Source organism: Dermacentor andersoni, chromosome 2, assembly GCF_023375885.2.
Source record: "Dermacentor andersoni chromosome 2, qqDerAnde1_hic_scaffold, whole genome shotgun sequence".
NCBI classification, from domain to species: domain Eukaryota; kingdom Metazoa; phylum Arthropoda; class Arachnida; order Ixodida; family Ixodidae; genus Dermacentor; species Dermacentor andersoni.
This window is the reverse complement of record NC_092815.1, coordinates 8468225-8481179: the sequence shown is the minus strand read 5'-3', so window position 1 is coordinate 8481179 and position 12955 is coordinate 8468225. Positions and strand designations below refer to the sequence as shown.

General features: G+C 44.2%; 1 protein-coding gene across 1 annotated transcript; it reads right to left on the bottom strand.

The window, feature by feature from the left end:
* Positions 1 to 9537: 9537 nt before the first annotated feature.
* Positions 9538 to 10827, bottom strand: LOC126542896 (uncharacterized). The gene is made up of 2 exons (XM_055077621.1): positions 10127 to 10827; positions 9538 to 10045 (listed from the first exon to the last, which is right to left on the bottom strand). Exons 1-2 carry the CDS (start codon positions 10792 to 10794, stop codon positions 9538 to 9540), a joined length of 1176 nt encoding a protein of 391 aa, XP_054933596.1. The 5' UTR covers positions 10795 to 10827.
* Positions 10828 to 12955: the final 2128 nt, after the last annotated feature.

Sequence of the window (12955 nt, the reverse complement as noted above, 5' to 3'; positions counted from 1 at the left end):
GATTGTGAAGAAAGCTTCCTTTCTCTGTCCGCTCTCGCGATGGTGAAGCTAAAAATGAGGAGGAGGCCTGACGGACACAACGTTGACAGTCACCATAACATAATGGATGGACAACCTGCGGAAAGGGCAAGGCACGTCAAGTTTCTAGCCCTTCACTTGTCCTACAGTAAAGCGCTACAATGGCTAGTATGTCCTCATGGGGATGGCAGGCCGAACTGCTTCTCACTGCTAACCCTGGACTGATACTAAGAAAATGATCCGTTCGCAGACACCTCGCTACACTGAAATTTGCAAAACAATACCAGTTTATAAAAGTGCGTGTGCCAATTATCTGGTGTCCTTCTTGTGTGTGTGGAGGGCATAAAGCTTCTGGCAATAAAACGGTAGTATCGACGTTTTTGCTGCAGTTGCAGACAAACGAAATTCGCTGAAGTGATCGGACAGCGATCTACCAGCCGAGAAGACCAACCCACCAATTAAAAAAAAAATCGCTAGTTTCAGATCTTCCAATGTATATTGCGCTTAGCTACCAACTGTAATATTTTTCTTTCTGTGCTCCTGTGAAGAGAAAAACTCCATATTACTACAATACCAACAACAGTATAAGATAGACCGGCCTTGAAGCTGTGACCACGCACCGCACTTTTGTACATTTAGCCCATGTAGTATTGCGGCAACACGTTTGAGCAAAATGATTAGGTTTTCGGTCAAAGCACTGTGGCAGGCGAAAAGAAATCGTTGTCATGCCCGTCGAAACAATACCATCTGAAATCTTATTTACTTCTATATTTTTTTGAAAAATCACTATAACCGTTTATACATTTGCTGCGTATGAGTGTATACTAGCTTGCCTCGTCAATCTCAAAAATGTATTCTCTTTGCGGGAGAAGGCCTTCGTGAAAAACGACGCAACATAACAGTAAAGCGTCCAGCAAGGTTCCTATCCAGATGATTGGCGAAATTGTGCACTGAGAGCATGTCGGCTAGCGTGCGATTGAAAGTTGAATTATGATCGTCGTAAGCTTGTGTTTCGTCTAGCTCGAGCGAGTAGTGTTAGCGATGACATTGGTGTGAAAATGGTCAGCTCGGTCTGCGATTTGTTCTTGTGGATCTCCACATTGAACATCACAGTCGTCACGATGAGAGCACTCCTGTGACATTATGAGCCCAATGGGCTGGGAAGGCTCGACTGTTAGCTCACCTTGAGGGGTATTGGCTAACAATTATTAATATACGTACTTTGCGATGATCAAAAGGATGCAGAAACACCACTGGTGTTGTCTAACTATTCCTAAACCGGCCCCTAAATTTCAATTAGCCCACCCCCAGACATTAATTAGGCCCACCCCCAAATTGCAAGTTCGCACACCCTCAAATTTAAATTAGCCCACTGCCAAAGTTAATGTCGGCCACGCCCGATTTTCATTTCGCCCAGCCTTAAACTTCAAGGTGGCCCAATCCCACAGTTCAATTGAGCTACCCCTAATTTTGAAGTTGATCCACCCACGAACTTCCATAAGTCGCCCCCAAATTTCGAGTCGACACACCCCACAATTTATGTTGGCCCACCCCCATATCGCCCCCAAATTCAGATTGGCCGACCCCGAGATTGCCCCCACATTTAGGTAGGACCAACCCCATATCGCCCCAAATACAGATTAGCCCGCCTCCACAAACCACCAAATTTAGATTGGTCCACTCCAATACCACCTGCAAATCTAGGTTGGCCCACCCCATATCAGCCCGAAACTAACGCTGGCCCACCCCTCGACCACCTAAAATTTAGGATGACTCACCGCAAATCACCCCCCAATCAAGGTTATTCCACCCATATATCAATCCCCAATTCAGCTTGACCCAGCCGCAGATCACCCCCATGGTTAGATTAGCCCGTCCCCATGTCACCCCCAAATTTAGTTTGGCCTACCCCCATATCATCCCCAAATTTAGGTTGGCCCACCCCCATATCAGCCCCAAACTTAGCCTGGCCTACCCCTCTATCACCTCAAATTTAGGATAGCCCACCGCAAATCACTCCCAAATTTAGGTTAGCCCACCCCCATATCACCCCCGATTCAGCTTGGCCCAGCTCCTTATCAGCCCCAAGGTTAAGGTGGCCCACCCCCATGTAACCCCCAAATTTAGGTTCCCCAATCCCATATCATTGCCAAATGCAGGCTGGCCCACCCCCCCTATTCCCCCAAACTTAGGCTTACCCACCCCTATATTCCCTCAAATTTAGGTTGGGCCACCCTCATATAAGCCTCAAATTCAGCTTGGCTCATTACCATTTCACCCCAAATTAAGATTGGGCCACTCCCATATCACTACCAAATTCAGCTTGGCCCATCCCTGTCTCACGCCCAAATTTATGCTGATGCCACTTCCAATTTCAAGTTGGCCACCCCAACCCTTTTTATGAAGGCCTATGTATTTATATGGGAAATGCGTCAAGTTTTTTGGCGTTACAGGCACGATTTAGCACGATTTTGCTACCAAATTACTGGGGTACTCGCCAAAAAATGCAGCGCATTAAAACCAAATGCACCAAACGAGGGCCGCCATATGTTGATCCTAAATGCTGATAGCTAGCCAAGCTAGCTTCTCTGTAGAGCGACTGGGGCAGACACAGCACGGGACATTTATTCAAATGTTTTTTTTACGGCCACACCTACGGATTCATACCATTTGGCTATAGGGAACACATTAACAGTAGCTATTAATCTAGACGCTGCACATATTCTCCTAGTTGGTGCATTTCTTATCTGGATGAATCTTTAGAAATAATTAACGTTCGGGCATCGACTCAGCCTAGCAGACCCTTTATTCCACACGAATGTTGCATAGGAATGGCACTGGCCACCAGGTCGCATTGTGGCCCAAGTGGAACTTATTCACTCGGAGTCTGTGCCATTGAGGACGAAGAAAACGGGCCTTCCTGAAGAACGCAATAAGAATAGCCATTTTGTTCTTCCAGGTTCCACGCTACAAAGCATGAAATATTCTTTTTTTTTTTTTGCATAACACAAAGCCATGCGCAAGCTTCTAGTTATGGTGTCCAATGAATAAAATCTTCATAAAAGCAATGACTTAACAAGTAAACACGACACTGCTACATTTTAGCAAGGAAAACTAGAAAACATAATATTTCAAGAGCACCACTGGAAAACCAGAACCGAAAGCCAAGCTTGAGTTTTGTGTTTCTGCCATCTGGTAGGTGACTATAAAACTAAGTCCTATGCGGCTTTAAGAAAAAACTGCCCTGCTGAAAAACCAGAACCGAAAGCAAATCTTGGGTTTTGCGTTTCTGCCATCTAGTGGTAGACTGCAAAACTATGTCCTATACAGCTTAAAAAAAGTGCGAAGCGGTAGTCGAACCGCGACAACCGTGACGTGGGATTATAGGTGCGCGCCATTCTACCACCCGGTCACGGCTTCCGAAGTTTCGCTAAGTGGTACGCTTTTGTTTTTATAGATACCACGTCAATTTTCACGACAATGTTACAAAAATCGCTTTGGGAACAGTGTTACGCCATGTGTGGAGAGTCGACATAGGCATCAATCGAAAGCTGAGTCTCCGGACTATATACGCTGCACTGGCTATTACGATAGACGCCGTAGTTTTATCACAGGCATCGTTCTTGCCTCGAAAATCGAGTACAAATTTTCGTCGTTTCCATAGGCTTCCATTGCTCAATCTTTGACCGCTGTGGGAACAAAATTCTTACGTGCCATAGCGTGATCACTGCATTTGGCTCGTGTGGATTGTCTTCCAGAACACGTCTGTCAGCTGCCTTTTTCAATAATCAACCTGCAGCTTTTGTTATTCGCGAAAAACCAGCTGGTTCTATTGAAAACGCGCTAGCTTCGTGCCGGGCGTGCTTGGGGCGCCAGGTGGTACGTGCCCAGAAAAGCTGGATATGTAATTACGGGGAATTGTCCGAGGCGACTGGCGGTTTAGAAGGTACTGATATGAATAATAACTGAAACTATTAACGATATACAATTTACAATATCCGACTAAGGGTCGGTATGGATGTCTGTTAGGATAGTTTTCATCTAAATGCGCAAGGAAAACCAGTGCCGCCTTTGCTTGGACAAGTAATAGCGTGGCGAAGCGCACTTGTGAGTTTAGAAGTGAACTTGCGTTCATTAGGCGGTCATTAACCCGGGTGTTAAAAAACATAAGCAAGTACAAACAGTGAATAAGAAAAATAAAAAGAAGATCCACTCGTCGTGTCATCTTCCAAGTGCCTCTCGTTTTCACTATGCTAATACACATGAAACTAGGACTGCTGTGACTTACGACTCTGAGGCCCAGTATGTGGTCATAGCCGCATTTTTCAGCTAAATACGCATTTGCATTTTCGGTAAATGAATAATAGCAAATAAAAGCCTGCTATGCACACCTTGCGTTGTAGCTTACGTTATTCCACGCGGTGTCACTGCACCAAGTCATCATACCAGTAGTGTACGTAGGTATTATGCTTCATGGTGTGTTGTACATTAGAGCGAAACAAGTTATTTAGCCTTTTTATAACCTTTTTCCTGCTTGTTGAGAAAAGGTTCAGAAACTGGGACTATTTCTGTACATAGACACACTTCCCATACGGAAAGAAGTTGGGGGCCCGGTTTCTTTCCCGTATGCTCACTCTAATCTAGGGTATACTTGTTTCGTATAAATGCTTCGTGATAGGAGAGGTCCTTCTTTGCAGTTGTTCGCCAGAAACAGCGCGAGCACTCTGACAAACCTGAACCGTATGACTAGAACATACACATTACAGTGCCGCTGTACTACGTTTTTTCGGGAGATTCCCTGGCAAGCGAAACTACCTCGATCGAGATTACGCACCGCCGTGCCACTCCCACGCAATCTCTCGGGGGGTTTGTCACCGAGGGAGGGAGATGCTGCAAAAAAACGACTCCTCGTCTTGCGTTCCACGGCCTCGGTAGTTCCGCCTTGGGGGAAGACGCGCGTAATTGCCTCGCACAAGCTACGTCGTCGTCCTCCCGTACCTGTCTCCCTTCGAGGAAAGAAACGGGGTCAGACATCTCGTCGCGTCTGGTGCCGACCCGCAAGCGTTTCGAGGTCGCGCACTCATTAGGGTAGCAAATGCTTGCGGCCTCGCCGGCACGCGCCAGCTATCTCCGGGCCGCTCGTCTAGCCAGAGAATGGCTTCTCCCGCGTCGTTGGCTGCGCGCGTGATGTTTCCGCCCAGGCAATCTCTGCCTGGCGACGAAAATTCGCGACGCGCGGCGCGCAGTGCCACCGCGTTTTCTGCTACGCGGGCGCGTACGCACGCGGAAGGCCGCTTGCAGCCCGGCACAATTCAGTTTTCATCCGGCACCAGCTCTTTTCGGCACGGCAGCCGGGGGAAGTTCTAGCCTATAGCGGCACATTTCATTGCGCGCTGTGTGGTTGGTTTTCTTTCAGTCTTTGGGGAATTGATATCTCTTTTTTTTTTTTTCCTCCAGATGCCGACTGTTACAGCGATGATGTCTCGTCAGATCGAGAAGCACAGCGTGTAGACTACGACAACAATACGCTCACTGCCTGTCCATTCCCTGGTACACCGACTTTTCCAAGAACGTACACTCAATATCTTATCAAGAGCAATAAGAAATAGCAAAAAAAAAAAAAACAATAATGAATAAGCATACTTCAGGAGAAACAGTATTTTTCGCAGATGGCATTTTTTTTTTCTATCTTTCTTTCTTTGATGTTGCCTTCTAGAAAATTTAATATGCGGTTTCGTGTATTTGTGTTCATTCACATTATTTTGTAAATTGAAGTTGCGGTCGCCTTGGTTCTTACTAAATCTGCTCTGCAGGGAAGCGTTCGATGAGATCAAGCCCATCGACTGCGCTTTCGGAACTTGCTGCGCATTCCTGAACGCGCGGCTACTATTTTGAATTTCTCCTTTAAAGTACATGCGGCATTGATAGCAGACATGACGCCAAATATTAGACATTACTATTATTGCGTATTTCGGTTCATTTCTGCTGAAGCCCTCTAAAGATACTTCCCAATTGAGCTTTTCATTTTCACGCTGACTATATGTGTTTTTTTAATTACTAAACAAATAACAAACTTTAGCTAGGCGTTGCGAAAGCAGATGACACCACAGGGCGCAAGCATCAAAATGACCACGTCCACAAGCCGCCTGTCTTTGATTGATTGATAGATAGATAGATAGATAGATAGATAGATAGATAGATAGATAGATAGATAGATAGATAGATAGATAGATAGATAGATAGATAGATAGATAGATAGATGGTTGATTGATTGATTGATTGATTGATTGATTGGATTAAATGCCCCACGCAATACGTCGAGATATGAGAAACACCCTATAGTGTGAGCTAGGCATACCTGCTAACTTGTAAACTTCAAAATAAGTGAAAAATTCGCGGACTTGGAACGGAGGAGACTGGTTTGCATGCATTTTTATTTAACTGTGACCTTAGCGCACACATTTTATGGCCTACATACATGCACATTATTATTAATGGTTTTTTTATTTATTTTATTTATTTATTGATACTGTCAGCCCATGACGGGCTATTACAGGAGTGGATGTAACATACATAAACAGAAGTGCATTAGTGCGATTGAACAATGCACTAAAAAAATTTAAAAAATGAAGTAGCACTGTTGATATGAAACACATTAACAATTAAATACAGAGCACATTTTGACTTATTATGTCACAATATTACTACAGAACATCAGGGTGTATCAGGGTACATAAGACAATGTATTGCTTCCAAGAATGCATTAAGTGATTTTATTTGGACAATTGAGTCAGGCAAAGAGTTCCACTGCTGAATTGCCCTGGGAAAAAAACTATACCTGAAGCAGTCATTGTGCACTGTGGGAGGAGGTATATACATGCTGTGTCTGTGCCGTGATGTTTCCTGTGTCTTGATCTGGAAGTACTCGACGTATCTTATTTTGACATGGTTATGAATTACTAAGAACAGGAATTTAAGCCTTTCATACTCCGTACGTTTTTGCAGAGGTGGAAGCTTTGCATGTTTACACAATTCAGTCGGAGAGTGAAAACGGCGGTATTGATTAAATATAAACCTAGAAGTAAGGCGCTGGACCTTCTCTAGTTTTAGACAGTTACTTTGGGTGTAGGGATCCCATACTATTTTTGCGTATTCAATTATAGGCCTTAGCAAGGTTTTGTAAGCTATAATTTTAATTTCAGGGGAGGCACAGTGCAGGTTACATCTCAGCCCCCACAATACTTTGTTAGCTTTTGCGCAAAGCTCATATGCATGAAGATTCCAACGCAAGTCGGGTGTAAATATAAGGCCTAGGTATTTATGTTGTTTAACTCGAGCAAGCTCATGACCGTTGATACTGTATGAGAAATTTAAGATATTCTTTTTTCTAGAGATGGACATAAAAACCGATTTAGTTGGGTTAAGCTGCATTTGCCACCGATCACACCAGTCCTTAATTTTCTGTAAGTTAAGCTTAAGGTCGGCCTGATCACCTGGTGACTCTATTCTCTTGTACAATATGCAGTCGTCGGCAAACATTCTTATTTGGGTAGTGATGTCATTTGGCAGATCAGTTATAAAAACTAAGAATAAAAGGGGCCCTAAGACACTACCCTGGGGTACCCCAGATACCACGGGAGATAAACTAGATTGCTGATGTCCCAATTGAACATATTGTTCTCTATGTTCAAGGTAGGAAGTGAACCACCGCGTAAGAGAAGAATTTTTGAAAGTAACACTGATTTTAAGTAAAAGCTTTTTGTGGGACACCTTGTCGAAGGCCTTTGCAAAGTCTAAGAATATTATATCAGTTTGGCCGCGGGCATTAATTGTGCTAGAAAGGTCATGCACAAGCTCAGTAAGCTGAGTGACGGTGGACAAACCTTTGCGAAAGCCATGTTGACCTGGAAAAAGTAATTTATGTTCATCTAAATAGGTGAGCAGATGCTTTGCCACAATGTGTTCTAGCATTTTAGAACAGGTGCTCGTGAGTGATATCGGTCGGTAGTTGCTAGTGCCAGAGGTTGGGCCACCTTTATGTATGGGCACAATTTTTGCGCGCTTCCAGGCAGTGGGAAACGAGCCACTGGAAATGGATGATTGAAAAATTAGTGTTAAAAACTTGGATGTCCATTCGGCATATCTATGAAGGAATTCATTGGGGATTTCGTCAGGACCGGGACTTTTTTTTATATTAACGTGAAGTAAGAGATTGAAAACGCCCTCTTCTGTAATCTTGATATTCTGAATAGGAAGTCTGTCTGCATAATCATTGATGGTAGGCAAAATACCGTCATCGATGGTAAAAACTGAGGAAAAGAAGGAGTTAAATGCCTCCGCTTGGTCCTGGCTACTTTTGTCTGTGGGCATGCTACACGACTTAGCCGTTGGATTCAAGTACCTCCAAAACTTATCTGGGGCTTCTTTGAGAAATCGTTTCAGTGTTGAGTTATAAAAGTTATCTTTAGACGTCTTCAGGTTATGCCGGAGCTTTTTACCTAAAAGATGAATGTCATGTTTCTGTTCGATACTAGGACGGAGGGTGCAAGCCTTTCGCATACGTTTAAGTTTTCTTTTTGTGTGTATTATTTCCCGAGTTACCCAGGGGTTTCTTTTTCCTACACGTTTAGAACGTTCAGGAATGAAACGTTGTATGCAAAATGTTGTCATATCATGGAAAAATTTCCATAGTTCCTCAGTAGTACCAGATGATCTGCACAACTCCAAAAAAGAATAATATGACTGCTCCAGATGTTCCAGTATTGCCAGGTCATTGGCGGCTTTGAAGTTTGGAATCAGGAGTTTCTCGTTCTCGCGCATGAGATTAGCACACACATCTAGTGACATCATAACCATTTTATGATCAGAGAGACCTTCAACAATTTCACACATGTTAAGAAATGGGAGCAACCAACCAGATAAGAATATTAAATCAAGGATTGAGGAAGTAGTTGGACCCACACGCGTACAAGCTGAGACGACCTGAGATAAGTCATAACAGAAAGCGATCTCAAGTAGTTGTTCACAATTAGGGACGTCATTTCCCTCTGCACAAAAGGTCGACCAATTAATTCCAGGAAGGTTGAAGTCTCCTAGTAAAATAATATTGTCTTCATGCTTTAGGTGTGCGTCCATAAAGCTTCTCAGTTTAATGAGCACATTCACTGGAGAGTTTGGTGGTCTGTATATAGCACCAAGGTATACTGTACGATTATTAAGTTTGGTTTTAATCCAAAGAGCTTCGACATCAGTGACATGCGGGAGAACACTGAACAATATACATTCTTTAATTAGCAAGGCAATTCGTCCTCCTCTCGTTTCGCGGTCTCTTCTCACGATTTTGTATCCTGGAGGCGTGACTTCGGCATCTAGTATGTCTTTCTTGAGCCATGTTTCGGTAATTGCCAGAATATCGGGTTCATGTTCCAGTACTAGAGCCTCAATGTCTGTTATTTTATTTAAAATGCTTCTTACATTTATGTTTATTATCTTGAATTGTTCAGAAGCACTGTGACGTCGTCAATCGTTGTTACCGTGCTTGTCATCTCTTTCGGAGGGTGCCTTACATATGTACCTCAAATTGGTATCCTCATTCCAGCCATACACCACATCATTTATTTTCATCTTGTCAAACATAAGTTTCACCTTGATCCCCCTTTTCCTCTCCTCAGAACTAGAGTTCCATAGCTGTTTGCGGATCTCGGCAATTCGTTTAGAAAAGTCTTCGTTAATGCTGATGTCCTTGCCCCGGAGCATAAAGCAGTTTCGCAGGATTTTGGTTTTATCACGGAAATCTGAGAGTCTCAAAATGATTGCCCGATCTTTACCATTCTGTCGCTTTCCTAAGCGATGAATCCGTTCGACTGAATCAATTTTTAGCTTTAAGACTGTATGAAAAACATCAACATTGACCTTCTTACGTAATGCCTCTTCAGTTTCATTCACATCTTCCCTTATCCCTCTGATAATGAGGTTATTTCTCCGCGAGCGATTTTCAAGGTCGTCAATTCGTTTGACGAGAGCATTACTGTCAGGATTTGATTTAAGGTCCAAGTAGTCAACTCTTTTACCAAGAGTTGTCATTGCAGCTTTAGTTTCATTGGCAAACTTCTCAAGGTTAGCAAGCCTGGTTGGGGCTTCGCCCAAGATCTCTAATCTTTCCTCTATTTTCAAAAGCCTGCCCTCCACACGAGCCTCGAAAGATGCTTGATTTTTTTCAATATCAGTTACCTTTTCCAAGACCGCCCTCTGTGTCTTAATCATCTCGTTAAACATTTCTTCAGTGATAGGACCGGGATTTTCCTCAACATCTCCCGAGCGGGCCATTAGCAAACGAGCAACGGAAAAACACTCAGATACACAGCATAAGAGAGTATGTGGACACGGCAACACGACTAAGCATAGAAAATCACTGCGAAAGCCATATTTTCGATCACCAACCTGCACAAGGAGCGGGAAAGTCGGTGACATTGCCACGGCAGTGTTGCCGTGTCCACTGGTGTTTGCTGAAATGGGCGTCCCTTTTAAAGCCAGAAAGGCAGCAGGTCCGAGATAGTCAGGTGACGTCACGGTGCGTGTCGATGATGCGCTGTAGCCATAGTCCACGTGTGGCAGCCGCGATGTGACGGGATCACCGAAGGGTGCGCCTAAGATGCAATCCAGCAAGGTCAAAGGCGAGGCAAGCTGGCAGCGTCCATCCACCGTGAAAGTTGCAGCAGCGCTGATCCAAAAGCACCCAGCCAGAGCCTGCACAAGGAGCGGGAAAGTCGGTGACATTGCCACGGCAGTGTTGCCGTGTCCACTGCCTTTAGATGCGCCATAAAAGCAGCAAGAAACATGGCACAGGAGAGACTGACAAGACACATATTGTTAATCGATCACAGTGACTTTTGCAGCCACTTTGCTGTCACGGATCTCGCCTGATTTCGGAAATACAATATTGAGAAAACTTTCTCGAAGCAAGTAGCCTTCTGGTATATGGCGTGTAGAACGGCCATATCTTCGTGGCGCCGCCTAATCTTTCAACAACTATAAAATATTTTAGAGCGCAACTCCGCAGCCCTCTTCTGGCTGACCAACCCTGGGCTCTCCAGCAGGTCCACGATGCGGCCGAGGCTCGGCCTTCCGTTTGCCACGTGGGAGCGGCCCGTGTCATGAAGACTCACGGCCTCCAGGACTCCATTAAGGTTTTGCCACACCACACCGACTCTCAGGCACCCGTTCCTGGTTTGAGTGCCACCGTCCCTCAGCGTAGTTGTTGTTGTTGTTGTTGTTGTAGCCTGCGATGCGTGTGGCTCCTACCCACGTTGGGGGATTGGCCAAGAAATGGGTGGATTATTCGAAATTATTATGGAGCATAAATTTCCTAATAGCTTTTGAAATAGCATTGAATAGCGCTTAATTACCTGCTAAATAAAATCAGGAAGGTCATATTGAATTGGTAATAATTAATTTAAAAGTAAAAACAACAAGAAAGGAATTTAGCAGGGCAGTCGTTTAGATTCCGTAAGAAATGATCGGACAGCGAAGCATGCATCCCTGTGGCTGAATCCCAAAGTGGACGCTCCGAACGAAAGAATTGAAGGTTCTGTCAAGTCCAGGCCAATTCTTCGAAAAGGTATTTCCAACCATCTTTTTCTAACCGCAGTAAAGCGGCGACAAGATAGAAGAAAGTGGTGTATCGACTCTTCCTCATTACAAAAAGAGCAGAGGGGGGAGGGAACCAAACCCGACCTGTGTAAATAGAAATTCAGCGAGGGTACGCGGCAGCGTAATTTGGTGAGGCAGACCTCAAGCATCTTTGTGTCACAGGATTCGCTATGCCAGGGAAATGCCAGGTGCTTATACTCTGGAGAAGCAGTCAAATGTGGGTTTGATAAAGCTAATCTTATTGATCGCATCCGAAATCTTGCCGCCGTGATCTGTGCTGTCACTGGTAGAATAGGAAGAACAGGGCCGGATAGTGATGCATTTGCCAGTGAATCAGCAGTTTCATTAAAAAACAAACCTTTATGCCCTGGCACCCAAATCAAATGAACACATTGCACATGGGCTGGAACTAGTAAGTGGAATAGTTTTAGCATGGGTGACTCATTAGTAGCGGTAAGGCAAGAGCATACTGAAAGGGAATCAGTCAGAATGGCAGCCGTTGTAATAATTGGGTCTAATTTGCGTAAAGCTAGGATTACTGCTAACAACTCGGCCAGAAAAATAGGCACAAAATCAGGCAACCTTAAAGAAAAAGACCAGTCGAGTGCAGGACAAAATATTCCAATGCCAGCTTTTTCCTCGCACTGTGAGGCATCTGTTGCAATGATAACATTTGTTTCTAGGCTGCTTAGGTGGTCTTGCAACATGGCGTTTAAGATGCCGTAAGGGAGTAGTTTCGCATGGTTTGGGAAAATGTCATCGAACCTGATCTCTGGGTAATTTGAATGCGTATTATCATGAAGCACCTCGCGAATTTTCACATTTAGTGGTTCAAGTAATGTTTGCACAAATATAATCTGTGGTCTATGAAACCTGGGCCAATGAATAGGAAAAAATAATTCTGGATCAGAGAGGAAAATAATTTGAAGGCGGTTTATTGGGGATTCATATAGCCTTAGGAAAGTCTGAACTGTCAGAAGGCGAAATCGGCATATTATGGGTGGGATTCTTGCCTCCAGGTATAATACGGCATTAGAAACGTATTTTGGGAGGCCTAAGCACAGACGTAGCGCCTCTCGTTCCAACAAAACTAGCGGCCGAATCTTGTATGCTGGATCACCGGAGAATAAAACGCATCCAAATTCTAACACTTGGACGAACATACATCTTATATACCATCAAGAGGGATTTTCTTCGCATACCTGTTCTCTGGTTGCTCAACTTGCGCAAAATGCCCATTGAACGAGCTCCTTTTGTCGCAATATATTCAATATGCGGCCGCCAGTTA